At 30.8% G+C, this 18,388-nt stretch overlaps 2 protein-coding genes and 3 non-coding genes across 9 annotated transcripts in view; 2 read left to right on the forward strand and 3 right to left on the reverse strand.

Moving 5' to 3' along the window:
* Nucleotides 1-490: 490 nt before the first annotated feature.
* Nucleotides 491-18,388, reverse strand: part of LOC119602168 — a 55,243-nt gene continuing 37,345 nt past the window's right edge. For all 5 annotated transcript variants that reach the window (XM_037953535.1, XM_037953540.1, XM_037953539.1 and 2 more), the window contains 7 exons: nt 11,331-11,721; nt 11,050-11,260; nt 10,156-10,988; nt 9,894-10,095; nt 9,567-9,840; nt 8,719-9,498; nt 491-1,745 (listed from right to left, as the gene is read on the reverse strand). In XM_037953535.1, the coding sequence (XP_037809463.1) occupies nt 1,566-1,745; nt 8,719-9,498; nt 9,567-9,840; nt 9,894-10,095; nt 10,156-10,988; nt 11,050-11,260; nt 11,331-11,721 (2,871 nt within the window). In that variant the 3' untranslated portion in view covers nt 491-1,565. The remainder of the gene's footprint in view (nt 1,746-8,718; nt 9,499-9,566; nt 9,841-9,893; nt 10,096-10,155; nt 10,989-11,049; nt 11,261-11,330; nt 11,722-18,388) is intronic.
* Nucleotides 5,953-6,728, forward strand: LOC119602169. Its single transcript, XM_037953541.1, has one exon. It carries the CDS (start codon nt 6,016-6,018, stop codon nt 6,598-6,600), a length of 585 nt encoding a protein of 194 aa, XP_037809469.1. The 5' UTR covers nt 5,953-6,015; the 3' UTR covers nt 6,601-6,728.
* Trnai-uau lies at nt 14,828-14,919 on the forward strand. The gene is given in 2 exon segments: nt 14,828-14,865; nt 14,884-14,919. It is a non-coding gene; the product is annotated as a tRNA-Ile (tRNA).
* On the reverse strand, nt 15,517-15,608 carry Trnai-uau. Its single transcript is given in 2 exon segments — nt 15,517-15,552; nt 15,571-15,608. It is a non-coding gene; the product is annotated as a tRNA-Ile (tRNA).
* Nucleotides 17,710-17,801, reverse strand: Trnai-uau. The gene is given in 2 exon segments: nt 17,710-17,745; nt 17,764-17,801. It is a non-coding gene; the product is annotated as a tRNA-Ile (tRNA).

Genomic DNA, 18,388 nt, shown 5'->3' on the forward strand with positions numbered 1-18,388 from the left:
GAAGTCGACTATTTTGTTACAAAAAAGTCAATAACTCAGCTATCGTCTATAAAAGTCGAAAAGTCGACTTAGTAAATAAATAGTCGAAAAAGTCGGAAAAGGTCGAAAAGTTGGAAAAAAAAGTCAAAAAGTCGAACAGTCTTAAAAAGTCGAAAAAGTGGAAAAAATCCAAAAACTCCAAAATAGTCGGAAAAGGTCGAAAATAGCGGAAAATAGTTGAAAAGTCGAAAAGTTAAAAAAAGTCGGAAAAAGTCGAAAATTCGAAAAAAGTCAGAAAAGGCCGAAAAGTCGGAAAAAGTCAAAAGCTCTAAAAGTCGACTTTTAATTAAATGCAAAAAGTCGAAAAGTCTTTTTGTGATTAATAAATAACCTTTTCCAATTTAAACGTATTTTGTAAGCGATTATAAGTTTTCGACAAGAATTCGAATTTTGAATAAAAATATAAGTGATCACGTGTTTTAACAAAGTTTCAAATAAAACTCATATTTAAACAAAAACTATTTGTGTATCTTTATTAAAAAAAAATTATTAACCAAAAACATACAAACAATAAATAAATGTAATTTAATTATATGTCAGCATTAAATAACAGTTTCTTTCAATTTCAATTTAAATAGTAATAAATACAATAATGTAATTGCCAAAAAAGTTAAGCTTAAATACAATAGCTTTGACCCATTCCTTGCCAGATTTACAGGTTTTAAAAAATATTAACATATTGTTAATTCAGACCAAAACCTATAAATCTAACTAGTAATGTAAACGAAAAATTACTTAAAAATTAAAAACAAAAAGATAATTCTTCTTTGTACATTCATTATACTTTCTCATTCATTCAATCATTCGATGGATTATTGGAGAAAATAGTTTAACATTTAAATTAATTGCAAATTCATTCATACTTTTATTATATTTAGTTTTTTTTTAATAATTTAGATTAATTTAGAAATATTGCGAAATTTTGCGTTGTTTTAAATCTAAAATTTGGACGGAATGTGTTCATTCTGTAATATCTTTTTAAAGTTTTGCAGATAAATACTGAACTAATTTTATGCTTCGAATTCTAATTTGGGACCCTTAATGCAATTTAATCCTGTTATTTTTCCTAAATTGGTTTTAATATTTCCAAAGATCTAAATCTGAACGTAGCACATACTTATAGCCCTAATTTTTAAAATTTTTAAAAGAAATTGTTTCAGTATTTAAAGTTAATTACATATTGAAGTGATATTTTTTAATATTTTTGGGTGCATTCCTAAACTTTAGATATATGTGATTACAAATCAAGACCTAGCTTTTCAAAAGGTTAGTATAAGTCTAACATAATTTATTCCTTTTTCACTACTAAGTATTTTAATATGCGTTAATTTTTAAGTCACCAAACTTTAGATTAACTTATATAATTAATATAAATATGCCTTAAACTTAAGATTAAACAAAATTATTTTAAATTTTACGTATCAGTAATCGAAAAATAATCATTAAACATTAGTTTATATACAAATACCTACGAGTATATAAATATAGTTAAGTATATATTACATTAACGATCGCTAAACGATACTCTATGACGAATTAACCGTTTCACGTATCCAAGCCGCATTCGAGGATATCTTATCATACATTCTTGGCCTTTCGACACCGGAAGCAGCACAGGCTATTCGCCATGAGGAGACACCAACAAGGGCCCATTGATTAGTACCAGGTATGAGACACTGTACAGGAGCGCCAGCATATTCTTCTTGCTGTAAAATGAAATAAAAAGAAAAAAGGTTTTGAAATTTAGTTCCAGAATGAATATATTTCGCAAACAAAATCAAGGGAGAAATAATTTCTAAAGAAATTTTGTTGGGTTGGAAAATACAGATTTGAGGAAATTTGTATAAGTTCTAACCAAACAAGTTTTAAATATTCTTCCTGCTGTAAAATTAAATAAAAAGAAAAAAGGTTTTGAAATTTATGAAATTTAGTTCCAGAATGAATGATAATATCGATTGAGAAATTATGTCCAAAGACTAGAAGAAGGATTCTTTAGATGAAAAAGACAGATTCGAGAAAATTTGTATAAATTTCATTCGACAAGTTTACAAAACTATATAGTTTTCATACAAATTTATTTTGTTTCAAGAAAACAAATCGATAACGAGAAACCCTCTTTATCTGGGGTCGAATTACCGCATATTTGATCGAATAAGCTTTTATATCGAAATAAAGCTACAATATATAAGATTTCTTGTTTGATATCGAATGTCATCTTCTCAAAAAAAAAATTTCGATCTTTTTACATTTACATGATCTATCTTCCTTATATTCTAAAAATTATTTTCAAACTTCATTCTTCTGAAAATCTCTTTTCAAATTCTAGCTTCTTTGTTTTCTTAGTTGTGTGCCTCCTTTTTATGATTTATTCAAAAGAAATTTATCACTTCTTTTCCATTCTCTTCCCAGACTGTGTGACAATTGTCTTACTTCCTTAGTCTCGCTAGACTAAAGAGAGTAAACGATATAAATCACAAACACAAATAAATCATCAAGATAAAGATTCAAAAATAACAATAAATCCTTAAAATGGCACATACTAAAATAATTCCTTGGTAAGGGTTGCATCTTACAATAATATCTTTTAGTTTTCAAAACATAATTGTTTTCTAAGTTTACAATAGTTTACTCTTTGTTTCCAAAGACGTAAAGAGATGAAAGGTAAAATTATATTAATAAGAGAAATTTCTTAAAAAAAATTCTGCCGCAATAATAACGTACGTGCCATCATTGTATTTGTTAAAAAACAATAATATTTAGTACGTGACACCAGGTGTTGTCTCTCATTTAATTAACTGCAAACTGCAGGATATCGGGATTAGTATTTCATAAATGTAACAATAATATTCTATTAAGTAAAATAATATTCACTTAAACAAATGAAAACTATTGACATTTTACACGTGTCTGGATATTTCGGGAAACATAAACTTGCGAATCATTTTATTAGTAGATTATATAGAGATCCCAAAATCCTGTTTTAATAGATTTCAAATCATTAAAGCCGCAATGTTTCCCCAATAAAGGATCAATATATAAGAAACTTCTTCCAAATTGTGTTTTCGTTATTCTAACATTAGTAAAAATATAATTGCCAATCACGCCTTCATATTTTTAATTTATATATAAAGAAACCAAAAAAAAATGCATTATTCTCCATCATTTAGATCAAACTTTTTCTGATCATTTGAGTAACATTCAGATTAAAAATATAAGACTACTTAGAATAATTTCATCCAAATAAAAGGATCAAAAACAAGGTACATGCTCCTGATTTTCGTTCGAGAACCCAATTTTTGTATAAAACTTTTTGCTATCGATCCAAGAAATATTGCAAAAGTCGAGATGGAAAGAATTTATAAAATCGTAATTATGACCAGTAATTATGACCAGTAGATGTAAACTAAATTTGAAATAGCTATGGCGATATCAAATCACAGCCGTAAAATTATATTAGATTTCAGAATGTGACACTATTTGTACTTAAATTTTTAAAATCGATCCTGTTGCTACACGATTTACTAATTTAAAATGAACAGCAGGGTGATTTTTGGAACAAGGGCTCTGCTTGAGACAAGTATGGAGCGAACTTGTACGAGCTATTAATTAAAAAACCTATTTTTCGATGAATGTTATCATAATAACATATGGAAATGGGATTATGGTTCTTGTTTGTGTCCAATATCTAAGCCAGTAATGAGCAAAAACAAATTTTCTGAATGATTTTACTTCCATCTAAGAGGGTGAAGCAATCCTCCTACAATATGATAGATTGATTTGGTCCCTATTAAATTTGAGTCGAATTTCATCGCCAGTTATAACTGCTTAAACTGTATTCCTACCGTATAGGACATACTGTACATTCAACAGATGGCTAGATCATTTTAGAATCGAATAACAATCCAGTTTTATAATATCGTAGGTTTCAATGTGTTACAGATGAATTTAAAATCGATTTTGGATCCTTAAATAAAGCTCCAATAACAAAAATCTGTTATCACTTAAATTTTGTAGCAAAAAATCAATTTTTTATATTGAAAAATTAAAATCGGCTGATGATTCATAAATAACGCTCAGATTAAGAAATCAGCGATAATCTGTGATCACTTACATTTTCCAACAAAAATCGATTTGTATATGAAATAAGTACGAATGTATAGTCGGACATGGCCGACCATAGAATCTGAAGCCGAGTTTGTATGGGAGCTAGGGTCAAATAAGGCCCGATTACTACAAAAATCGACAATGTCATTTAATCTTCTATAAAACTAAATTTTTCCAATTTTTGTTGACATACTGGAACATTTAATATAATTATGAGCTCAAAAGCCCTGTTGAGAGGGTACGGTTTGTATAAGGGCGAGGCGAAATAATGGACCGATTTGAAACATTTTCAATAGAGTTCGTCCTTGGGTCGAAAGAAGAGTATGTGCCAAATTTCATCAAACTATCTTGAAAATTGCGACCTGTAGCCGTGCGCACAAGCTTTACATGGACACACAGACTGACTGACGGACAGACGGATATAGTTAAATCGACTCAGATAGTGATTCTGAGCCGATTGGTATACTTTAAGTAGGCACAAACGCATAATACCCTCCCCACTATAGTGGTGTAGGGTATACAAATAAAAATAGACTGTAGATCCTTCAAAAACGCGCCGATTACGAAACTTGGGAGAATCTGTGACCACTCATATTTTGGACCAAAAGTCGATTTCAAAACTTGGTTTTTATGTGAAAAGCGTTATTATTTTATATTTTTGTAATAATTAGAAATTGAGACTCTACTTTCCCACTATAGTGGTGTAGGGTATACAAATAAAAATAGACTGTAGATCTTTTAAAAGCGTGTCGATTACGAAACTTAGGAGAATCTGTGGCCACTCATAATTTGGACCAAAAGTCGATTTCAACACTTGGTTTTTATGTGAAAAACATTAGTTTTTTTTAATATTTCTGTAATAATTAGAAGTTGAGACTCTACATTTTGGTAAAAAATAGAATTTTATTGAAAATTTTAAGTGAAAATCGATTATTAAGGGAAAATTGTATATACAAAATTATCAACATAAAATTAATTCCATAAGACATCAAATTTACACTTGCCATTTCCAAAACAACTGACAAAATTTAGCAGATGTCATAATATTGTAATGGCTCGTGGTGGAGTCAAATAAATATTAAATGACTCAGAAAAGATGAGACCCTCACTCTCTCATAATTTACTAAACAAAAACATGAATCATTTCAAACATAACGGCTATGACAAACAGAAATGAGCAAAAGCATGCTCAGGCATGAATGTTTTTGTTTACTACATGCAAGCAAGTAAGTACACATGCACGTAACGTATGTACATACGTACTATGCTCATAATTACAATGTCTAGTAGCTCAACAGCCGTAACAAAAAAAAAAACAACAATTAATTGAATGAAGTAAAAAAGAGAATGAGAAAGATAAATTTACTCACTTGTGGAACAAAATAATAAACAAGGCATACTAAACGAGATATGAATAAGGCAATTTAAACTTTTATTCATTTAAATTGCCATCTACAGTTGAGAACCTTATTCAAAACACGTTTAGATTGTTTATCAAATTTTAAATAAAATAGGGTGCTGTTCTACCTAAATTCCCTAAAGATAAATTCGTTATAGGCCTGCTGCAACCTTAATCCTGGCAGGGGTTGTTTTTTCTAAATACTCTGTTTGCTACACACTTTGTTTGTTATTAAACAGGAATAGTGTAGAGAGTTCGTGGTTAACGACTACCTGCATAATATTTTTCACTCATTTCCCTTCTCTTTTGAGCAGATACAAAAACATTTCACTTAAGAGTACAGCTACAGCTAATTTTTGTTTAAATAACCAATACATTTCAGTATTGAGCTACAGTTGCAAACTAAACGTTCTAAAATAAACAACTTATTTCAAAGATATTATAAACTTGTGAAAAAAACAAACGAAAAAACTATGGCTTCAAAAAATTGTGTTAAAATATCCTACAAAGGTCTTACGCGCCAAGTTTTATGTGATACGAAATTTCAATATGATGAACTTTTATTAACAGTTATGGATAAATTCAATATAAATAAAAACCACAAATTGGCCATTGATTTCTATGATGAACAGGGTCATAAATACAACAAGGATACATTTGAATATTTTCTTCTACTCTTTCCAAATCCACAAAAAATATTCTTCATACGTTTGGATTCTTCAAAAATTATAAATCTATCTGCAGCAGAGGACCAGCGCTCTTTATTGGATGAAGATGATCGTAAGCCTTTTGGTAAATCGAAATTAAATAATAGACAGACAGATAAACCGGAAACGGACACTTATTGTGAAGCTGTTCCCGTAAGAAGACAAAATTGTTTTCTTGGAGAAATGCCCTCATCTACAATCACACAACAGCTAACCACTTCAAATAATCGAAATTCCTCTCACAACATAGCTTTGGAAATTGTCAAAAGAATGCGTCTTCTTAAGCAGAGTTCACCCAAAAAGAAACATTTAAATAATCCTACAGTTTTTAAACGCTCAATGAGAATTTAAAGCAAATTTCTTTTAAATACCTAACTAGAGTTTAAGTTACAACTATCTCATGTTTAACAAATCAGAACTGAACAATAAGTTTAAAACTAAATTATAAATCCTATGAAATATTATTTTAATTTTTGTATATAGACAATAAGTACTACATAAATAAGTGATATATAATTATATAGTAAATAAGCAAAAAAATGTATATAAAATATTTTATATGATACTCATTAATGCCATTTTATAGAAGAAAAATATATATATATATATTTATTTATTTTCATTTCCCTCCATAATAATTTTAATAATTGTGTTTTATTTTGTGTAAAATAATTCGATCGTTAATTGTTGATCTTTATTGGTTCCACAGACACGTTTCAACATTATTCTAGGTTTGATATATTGAAATTTCGAAAGAGGGGCGAACAGTTATCTAATAGTTTTAACCAATTCCAAAATAATGTTAAATTGAACTTGAATGATTTGGCATCATGGAATCTCAATATTTTCTAAATTAATGGTTTGATAGAAAGATGATACACAGAGGGAAAAGGAAATATACACGTCTGGTACCAAATTGACACCAAAGAGTTATAATTTTTCAATAACACCCGTTGTCAAAGTATATACATACGTACGCCAACACGATTGCAACAATTCGTTTTCGAAATCTAAATTTTATACACATCCGTTGTCTAAATGTTAACAAACGTGGTAAGCTCACTATTGGCAACGGATGGTTTGTCAATAGTGAGCTTACCACGTTTGTTTAGGTTTAGGTTGTCAACATTACATAGTGTTGTTGTACGTATGTATATACTTTGACAACGGATGGTATTGAAAAGTTATAAACAGTTTGGTGTCAATTTGGTACCAGGCGTGTGTATTTCCTTTTCCCTCTGTGTAGGAACTAAAACTTTTACGGTGGACAGAACCTCTACGAGAGGCGATACTTTATCTTACCTTAGGGCATCCTGTTTGATCAATTATCAAAGAGGTATGAGGTAAGACAATATATCAATAGCTAAACTGATATATTGTCTTAAGACTTATTAATTGAAAAATTAAAGAAGATACGATCAAGAAGGAAAATTACGATAAATTTTACGCGATCACATATACGTCTCCTAAATTCAACCATACCGTTGATCAGTTATCTAAAAGTTTCGTATATACGAGAAAAACATATGCAGATATGTACAGGATCCATTGGATCAGTCCTCGTATACGGCAGCTTTGAACGACATTCATAGAGACGACATAAATTCCGTGGTCGCAGGATACCGCATGAATGTCGTAGTTGGGGGTCGCCCACCGCCCATAGCAGACACGGAAGAAAACCTGCCGCGGAAAACAGGAGTAGTACTGGCACAACTAAGATCGGAATAGAGCAACAGGTTCAATGCCTACTGGTCACATATAGACCGTGCCGTCCCCAACGAATGTCCTGCATGTAATCAGGGTGCTCATGACACCCACCACATATTCAACACTTCAAAGGAGATTTATATTGAGAATAGGCCTGATTGTATTCAAAATTGTCATGAAAAATTTTGCCGGCAACAAGTTCGAGAAGTAAAATAAAAATTCTCAATGGAATTATGATCCAATAATACTTTGGAAGGTGGGGCAACATCTGTCACAACTCTTCAAACATTGCTCGCTATATTTGCGACATATAAGATTCTCCGTGGGTTCTAAATTATTATGAGTTACACTGGGAAACACTCGCCATTAACCAGTTTCAGAAATAAAAAGGAAATATGATCCAGAAATCGCTACAAATACAATATTCAGTAGAATTTGGAACATTGTTTATTAAGATTCAAGATTCAATTTTACACAATGGAAATATTTTTTGAATCTGGGGATCAAACGATTACTACAACCAACGCAAATTGTTTACAATATACTCGACATATTAAAACCTCCATATACATATGTATGTAGGTTTTAAATGAAATGAGTTTTCCATTTAATGGCAGACAAAATTAAATGTAACGGAAACTCTCGCCATCAACAAGTTCCCGAAATTAACTTGTTGATTGTGACCCAGTAAGTTGGGAGAAGTTGTGATGTTGCAATAGAATGTTCTATCGAATACTATCCAATTACGAAATTCCAACTTACCGTACAATCATGTTTCTGATACGTTGCCTCCGTACACATACTATTCACCGTGGCAATCGAGATATTTTCACACGCCGCCATATCACCGATTTTCAATTGAACTCGCTGCAGATGATCACGTTGTCGTGACCAACCCAACGTATTGCAATTTGTCCATGTTTGTTCGGGTTGTGTCGTCACTGGTGCCACCGTTCTACCCACTGAAGCTGCTGAACTGGGAGCCGATGTTTGATTAGCCGTTGTACCTGCTGCATTTATGCCATAATAATTCATTTGTGGTGCACTTTCTGGCAGAGGATATGAATCTAAATTATATTCTTCTATATCATCAACTAAAGCCTCAGCCTGAGGCATTTTATAGGCCGATGGTTCATATTCTGAACTATATGAATTGCTAGAGTCTTCATTGGGCTGATAGAAATTGGGTGATTCGAAATATTGTTGTGTTTCGTGTTCTAAACGTTTGATGGTTTCACGGCCTTCTAGACGTTCTGCCTTGGGAACATAAGATCGCCTTTGTATTTGTTGGTCTTGTTTTCGTTGAGATTCATCAGGCAGGCAAATGGGCCGCACATGATCGGAGTAAACAACTGCTGTTTCTAAACGTATAAGAGCGGCGGTGGAACCTTCTACAGGACTTTTGATCATGCCTATTATGCGTCTACGCTGAGTCCAGGGAGCTTTTGAGGCCAAACGTACCGAACCAAAGACAGCCATCCAAGTGGCACGTGGTTGACCTTGGAAACAGGATTCAGTGGTTAAAACCCAATCTTGAGAAATCTAAAATAGATTTAAAATTCCACCATTAACAAATGAACTAATAATGTATACAAAGAGAATTTAATTACCAAAGTGCCATCACAAACATGCACATCTTCCCTGTATAAAGCAGCCAACCAAGGCCAATCTCCCGAGGCAGACATTTTGGGCAAAGTTAAATGCTGTTTACCCGTTAGCACAGACTGTACACCACACTGCAGTTCTCCACAACCCACATACAACACTTCACGTTTGGGACAATGAGTACGTACAAATGATATTTCCGGAGCATGAGGATCCAAAACACGAACATAATCATCTACATTCTCGGTATCGGTTTGTACTTCAAAAATTTCCACTGATCTATAATAGAGCAATAAATTATTTGTTTCATTTTTTGAGAGAATCCAACTTACTCATAACCCAAAGATTTACATAAGGATTCTGCCACAGTTTGTCTCACCACTAGTTTACTATCTCCTTCCAAACCCTCTGCACATAGTTTTCCCACAGAACCCTTTTCGGAAAACACTGCAAAACCTTCAGAATGAAATCTCGGCAGATAAGGAACCAAAGGTTCAGGATTGTTCAAATCTGCGGCCAAAGGAGCTATAGAAACTGTTAAAAAAGGAATTCAAAAAAATGGCTTTAAATCCTAAAACTTCTAGCTAAACTTACGACAATCTTTTTCATCTGAACCATCTGGACAATCGGCTTTACCATCACAACGTGCTTTGCGGGGTATGCAAGCTCTGCCTCTACCACAGTATAGCGAATTACTGGTGCAAAACGTACACGTTCTTTCATCTGACAAATCTGGACAATCAGCAAAACCATCACATAAACGAGGACTTTGAGCATTATTCTGTAGATCATTAGCACAACGAGGCTTCTGACGACACGACTGTATACCCGTGGCCTCCGGGAATCTTTCACAATCGAAATATTTTTGAAATCTATGAGGCAAACGATTACCACAACCCTTCATAAATTGTTCACAATATTCCCGACATATTGCTCCGGCTGTAGGTTCTAAATTGGCATGTGTTTCACAGGGTGGTTGCATTAAACGACAGACAAAATCGAAAGCTTCACGGAAACACTCGCCATCAACCAGTTCCCGAAATGAAATGACATCGGCCTGAACTTCCTCAAAGGAATTGTGACCCAGTAAATTGGGATAAGTGGTAATGTTATAGCCTATCGAACGACAGTAGTTTAGTTTTAAGGGTTCACAACGTCTCGGCTGCTTAGGAGTGGTGGTGATATATTCCGTAGTCTCATCATCACCGCCCAAGGGTGAAGAAGACATAATAGGTTCCTCTATTAAACCTGTTACCTCTTTAATGCTTAGACTTCTAGGATCCACGGTGATATTACCAAAATATCTAGGTTGAGCACTGCTAAACTCCTCACCAAATAAAGCCAATAGATCGGCAGTCGACACTAAACCGGCATAGGGATCAAAGATCATATTAAAGTGTACTAATATATCGCTGGTGTCTTCAAATCTTTTTAAAAAGAAGAATTTTAATTATTTTATAGAAGTTAGAAATATGTTTTCTATATTACCCATCCAAAGCCAATATCTCACTGCCATCATAGGCTTCCTTTAGATCCGAACGCCGTACCAGCAGATTAATGCGCTCACGATAATCCCTCGATTTTTGTTGAAATCTCAAAGAGTTTTGATTCGCCAAATCCATAGACCATTTATCGTTTAATATTTGGAATTTACCACGAAATACACGATCCGATAAAGGTTCTGGTTTGAAATAGGTATCTGGAATTGAGATTTATAAATTTAACAATAAAATTCCTTGAATATTTTGGGGTTTTAAATGCAAACTTACATCCCACATACACAAATACTCCAGCCACCAAAAGAGCGACTAGAAATCCCGCTATAACCGCACAACCACATTTCTGACTATCACCCAATTTACGTCGCGTAAAACGTATATCTGAATCTGTAGATAAAACCGATTCGGTTTTTTTCCTATGACCCGCACTGGGCAAATGATGAATGTGACTGTGATTGTGTCCGCCATTCAAATGATGGCTGGGTATATCGGCCACTACAACACCATTACCGTTACTCGTTCGATTTGGTGAATGACTGTGGGCTTTGTGATGTCGGGTACAACGTGTATTGTGAAATACTTTTGGAACTGATGCTGTGCTTTGTGTGGAATTGCCATTTGAGCTGGTTTCGCGGGGAGAACTTGAATTACTGGAGACGCCCTGAAAAGGAGAAGAAAACAAGTGGTTAAATTTTTTAAAGTTTAGGTATATTTTGTAAGATTATTATGTCAATAAACCAATTATGAAATTGCGTTAAGACAAAACCATAACAAGACCACGACCATAAATGAGCCGTGGTTAAAACACAACATAATTAATCTAATAAATTCATACTTAAGACTTCAAAAAGGGGCAATGCAACCAGTACCTCCATAATAATAACAGCAATATCAATTATAATTAGACAAATGGAAAATTAAAACAACTCCTAAGTAAAATTATAATTAACGTTTATTTCCCCCTCTGATGAAAGAAAATTTTATGGAAAAAAATCATCAATTCATAAAATTTAGTTGAAAATTTACATCATACAAATCTTAATAGACAATTTGAAAACCAAAAAAAAACCTCAAATAAAGTTGATTAAACGATGATGAGTTGTGCTGGCATGCAAATACAAAATATATACATTTATAAACCTATTTGTATTCCAGATACAACCATCCACCCATTCACTAATTTATCTATCTGTAACCAAACTCTTCTCTATTTGTATCTATTTTGTTTTGGATTGAAAAAGATTGATGGCATGAAGACACGAAATAATTTATTAATTTTTTTTTCAGCAATAGACGTTTTTTTTTACCAGATAAAAAAGTTTAAAAGCACACCTGAAGTGGGATTTTTTTTCTTTTCTTGAAAAGAAAATTTTAAATTCCAAACAATTTTGATCGTAATTGCAAACTGAAAAGAAACTTAAATGAACTCTCTTTGTATTTAATAAAGTGACGAAAATATTTGTTGCTTCATAGTTGGAAGTTTTTTTTGGTACTGATGGTACCTGGTTAATAGGAGTTAATGAATTTTATGTTTTCAATAGCTCTTTTCCAGCCTCATCAGCTTGTTGAAACTTATCAAATAAGGGTGTTGTACAATGGATGTTAAATTGAGGGTAAAAATAACTTATAAAAACAATATAATTAGGAAGTTAAAATGTTAAAAATAAAAATAATCTTATTTGGTACAAAATTTTCTATAGAAAATCTTGTTTGGGAAAAAATTTTCTATAGAAATTCTTGTTTTGGAAAAAAAATTTCCATAGAAAATCTTGTTTGGGACAAAATGTTCTATAGAAAATCTTGTTTGGGACAAAATGTTCTATAGAAAATCTTGTTTGGGACAAAATGTTCTATAGAAATTCTTGTTTTGGATAAAATTTTCTATAGAAATTCTTGTTTTGGAAAAAATTTTCTATAGAAATTCTTGTCTTGGACAAAATTTTCTATAGAAAATCTTATTTGGGAAAAAATTTTCTATAGAAAATCTTATTTGGGAAAAAATTTTCTATAGAAAATCTTATTTGGGACAAAATTTTCTATAGAAAATCTTGTTTGGGACAAAATGTTCTATAGAAAATCTTGTTTGGGACAAAATGTTCTATAGAAAATCTTGTTTGGGACAAAATTTTCTATAGAAAATCTTTTTTGGGACAAAATTTTCTATAGAAAATCTTGTTTGAGACAAAATTTTCTATAGAAAATCTTATTTGAGACAAAATTTTCTATAGAAAATCTTATTTGAGACAAAATTTTCTATAGAAAATCTTATTTGAGACGAAATTTTTTATAGAAATCTTGTTTGGGACAAAATTTTCAATAGAAAATCTTGTTTGTGACAATATTTTCTATAGAAAGTCTTATTTGGGTCGAAATTTCCTATAGAAATTCTTGTTTTGGAAAAAATGTTCTATAGAAAATCTCGTTTATGACAATTTTTTCTATAGAAAATCTTGTTTGGGACAATATTTTCTATTGAAAAATTTGTTTGGGACAATCTTTTCTATATTTCTATCTAGTTTGGGACAATGTGTTCTATAGCAAATATAGTTTAGGATAAAATTTTCTATACAAAATCTTATTTAAGACAAAATTTTCTATAGAAAAACTTGTTTTGTGACCAAATATTCTTACATATTTGAAATAAAATCTATTAAAATTATGTGAGAATAATCATGTTTGGGACAAAGTTTTCTATAGATAAACTTGATTTGCACAAACATTTCTATAGAAAATCTTGATTGGGACAAAGATTTCTATATAAATTCTTGTTTGGTTCAAAGAATTCTATAGAATATCTTATTTGTGACAATGATTTTTATAGAAAATCTGGTTTGGAACAAATTTTATATAGGAAACTGTGTTCTGACAAAATTTTCTATATAAAACTTGAAACAAACTTTTCTTTAAAAAACTCGGTTTGGGACAAACTTTCCTATAAACAACTCTGGTATGAGCTTTTCTTTAGAAAACAATGTTTAGAACAAAATTTTCTATACATATGTACTTATAAAATCTTTTTTGGGACAAACTTTTCTGTGCAGAATTTTATTTAGAGCAAAAAACTTTTTATAATTTTAAAGAAATGATGTTTTTTCTATTAAAAAATAATCGAAATTAAACGTTTCTCAAACTTTCGTTTTCATCAGAATAATTTTAGCCAAAAACCTTATCCAGCTTCAATTGTAAAATAAACAATCAAACTTAGAAGAAAAGTAACCACAGTATAAAAAAAATGATTGTAATTTCTAAATTATAGTGTAATCAAGTGAATTATCTTTTCTAAATAAACTTTCTAATGACACTCGTACAAATAGAAAATAATAAAAGTTTCAATAGTTACGAACAAAACAAACATTATTAAAAAAGTACTTCTTGACTCAAGTACACATACAAACAAATAATAAAAGTGACCATCAGACCTCAACCACAAAATCGTACAAAAGAATGAAAGACATTGTTCGCGACATTGCTTAGCCCAGACACTACATATTAGCATGATTCTTTTTGCTGCTGTTGTTGTTATTGTTGCTTTTCTTTTTGCAAATTTTTATTGTTGCTGTTCTAAACGCTGAATCATATTTATTTTTATACGATAAACGTACTTACTACGCTTGTTTCGTGTTATTGTTGTTGCGGTTGTGGCGACTTGTATGTACGTGCGATTCTTGTTGAATTTAGCAAAATGTGTGCGGATGTTTGTTTGTATGTGTGTGTGTATCTATGTGAGGTTTCTTTTATGTGTAGCATTTGACAACCCCCCGCCAAGCGCTCCAGTGGCGCAATTGGTTAGCGCACGGTACTTATAATCAGTGACTTGTGAGCAATGCCGGGGTTGTGAGTTCGAGCCTCACCTGGAGCAGTTAAATTTTTGTTTTTTTTTTATATTTTTATTTATAATAAAAAGTTATTGAAATATTTTTTGGCGTAAAAAAGTAAACAAAAAATGTTTCTGTTTAAAATTTGCTTTTTATTCTTTTACTTAAACTTAGTTTAAATTAAAACCTTCGTTAATCTGTTTTAGTATAGTAAGAACCCTAAGTTCGAATCTCAGCCATGTTAAATACATATTTGTAGATTTTTTATATTTTCTAATGTAAAATAAGAAGTGTTTATCTTTAATTAGAATAAAATATAGGATTTTCAACTCTAAAGATAAAAATTCCATTTATTCTATTTATAAATTATAAAACTCTAAATTTTTACTTTCTTCCATAAGGAATCAAACTCACGACTATCTGCTTGACAAGCAAGCACTCTAACCACTAACCCAAGCAGCAACGCTTAGTATAGTGTGTAAAATGTTTATCTATAGTTCAGATCAGCTATAAATAGATTTCATAATTAAAATTATTATCTTAAGTAAAAACAAATTATGTAAAATAGAAAGTCTTTTTATGGCAATTTTTTTTATTGTATTTTTGCAAAAAAAAATCGACTGCTTTGCAAAAAACTCAACTGCTCCAGGTGAGGCTCGAACTCACAACCCCGGCATTGCTCACAAGTTACTGATTATAAGTACCGTGCGCTAACCAATTGCGCCACTGGAGCGCTTGTAAAGCTTTTGTCAAAAGTGTGTGAAAAGTTTTGCTAGTGAAAGTTTTATATAACTGGGGGGTGAAATTATCAGAAAATAGAATCGAATTTCTAGATATCGAGAAAAAGTGGCCTGAAAGTTTTGATTATAAGAAAAAAAAGGAATATTCCCAACAACCCCAGATCGAGATTTTATTGAAAATCTGGCGTCAAATAAACTTTTTGTACAAAATTTTATTTTGAAAATGATATTTTGTGTAAAATATTATTTAAGACAAAACATTCTATAGAAAATCGAAAAAGAACAAGGATTTGGGACAAAATTTTTTATTGAAAATCAAGCTTGGAACAAAATTGTTCATGTTTGGGACACAATTTTTATATAGAAAATATAATTTGGACACAATTTTTATATAGAAAATCTTTTTTGGGACAAAATGTTTACATAGAAAATCTTATCTGGGACATTTCTTTATAGAAAATCCTATTTGGGACTACATTTTCCATAGAAAATCTTATTTGGGACAATATTTTCTATAGAAAATCATATTTGGGAAACATTTTCTAAAGAAAATCTTATTTGGGACTTAATTTTTTGTATAAAATCTTATTTGGGACACATTTTGTTATGTTTGGAACACAATTTTTGTATAGAAAATCTTATTTGGGACAACATTTTCTATAGAACTTCTTATTTTGGATAACATTTTTTAAAAAAATCTCTTTTGGGACAACATTTTGATATGTTTGGGACAAAATATTTATATTGAAAATCTTATTTGGGACAAAATTTTGTCATGTTTGGGACTATATTTTTATATGGAAAATCTTATTTGGAACAAAATTTTCTATAGAAAATCTTTTTTGGGATCAAATGTTTACATAGAAAATCTTATTTGGGACAAAAAATTTTCTATAGAAAATCTTATCTGGGATATTTCTTTATAGAAAGTCCTATTTGGGACTACATTTTCTATAGAAAATCTTATTTGGGACAATATTTTCTATAGAAAATCTTATTTGGGATACCATTTTCTAAAGAAAATCATGTTTGGGACAACATTTAATCAAGCTTGGAACAAAATTTTCTATAGTATATCATGTTTGGGACAAAATCTATAGAAAATATTATTTGGGACAAAATTTTTTATAGAAAATCTTATTTGGGACCAATTTTTCTATAGAAAATCATGTTTGGGACCGAATTTTCTATAGAAAATCATGTTTGGAACGAAACATTTAATCAAGCTTGGAACTAAATGTTTGGGACAAAATCTTGTTTGAGACAAAATTTTCTATAATAAATTTAGCTCGGTACAAAATGTTTTCTATAGTAAATCATGTTTGGGGCACAAGTTTCTATGGAAATCATGTTTGGGACAACATTTTTCTTAAAAATTGTGTTTGGGACAAATTTTCCATCTCAAAATTTAGTTTGGGACAAATTTTTCTTCACAAAATTTAGTTTGGAATACACTTTTCTTTACAAAATTTAGTTTAGGACAAAATTATCGGGACAAATTTATAGCAATATTCATTTCAATTATTTCCGTATTATTTATTGCAAAATTGTTCTCTATAAACCACTGTTTGTTTAATCAATGATATCGACAACAATTGAAAAATTTGTATTCTATAACTTAAATTCTGAAAATGGTTTCTTTAAACTTTATGCTGTATGAATTTTTAATAGCTTAATTGTTTTTTGCAATAAAACACTATAGAAAAAAATTAAAATTCTAAACAACATATTTATAACATTTAAGCAAAAAGATTGGAAACTGTCCAACACCCAGCTGGAATAGATACATATGTACGTACGCAGTACGTACACTCTACTTAAATAGCTTTAATAAGTATTAATTATATTAAATTATAGTCTTCTTTTGTTCTACAATTTCAAACCACACTAATTCTATTCTAATTCTTTCTTTAAATGTCCAAACACGAACACAACAACAACAGAGGGCGTGTGAATTCATTTAATGGGAAAGGGGTTGGAGGAGGGTTGTTTTTTGCTGATAAATTGAAAAGTTCATTGACCCCGTGTGTTTCTTTCTTTCTGTCTTTTCAATTTCTTTTCAATTTTTAAAACTTTTTTCTATACAAAAAACACTGCTCCAGGTGAGGCTCGAACTCACAACCCCGGCATTGCTCACAAGTTACTGATTATAAGTACCGTGCGCTAACCAATTGCGCCACTGGAGCGCTGACGCCAAATTTGTCAAAAGCTTTTTAAAAGCTATTCGTAAACAGTTTTTTATTGGCAAATGTGAACCCCCCACTTAGCTGGTTCATATTCGTTAATTGAGAGAAAATAAAAAAAAAACAAAAGAAATTTCTTTTTGTTTGGACTTTAATAAATAAATTACTAATTTAATAAACATAAATTGTTAATAAACATTGTATTTGAGTTTTGTCTGGTGTATTGTTTATTTCAATTAATGTTTGTTTTTGTTGTTATATAATAAAGCAGATAAGAAATATGTTCTCTTACTCATATTCGATTATTAAGCTTTAATCAGTTTGTCCCCCAAAAAATGTACCTATTTTTAGATTAAGTTGTAAAAGTTCTCATACAAACACTGACACATTTTAAAAATTCTGAAACTAAGAAACATTTTTATTAGTTTAATGGAAAATTTTGTTTGGGACAAAATTTTTCATTAGTCATTTTAGTTTGAAAGAAAATTTTCTATAGAAAATTGGGAGAACATTTGTTTAGTTTGGGAAATAATTTTCTATAGAAAATTTCGTTTAAAAGAAAATTTTCTATAGAAATTTGTTTGCAGAAC

Source organism: Lucilia sericata, unplaced genomic scaffold (genome assembly GCF_015586225.1).
Source record: "Lucilia sericata isolate MDLA Ls3-8-SP2 unplaced genomic scaffold, ASM1558622v1 Contig000212F_arrow, whole genome shotgun sequence".
Classification (NCBI taxonomy): domain Eukaryota; kingdom Metazoa; phylum Arthropoda; class Insecta; order Diptera; family Calliphoridae; genus Lucilia; species Lucilia sericata.

Coding starts and splice junctions, on each gene's coding strand:
- LOC119602169 (XM_037953541.1), top strand. CDS start 6,016: ATGGCTTCAAAAAATTGTGTTAAAATATCCTACAAAGGTCTTACGCGC.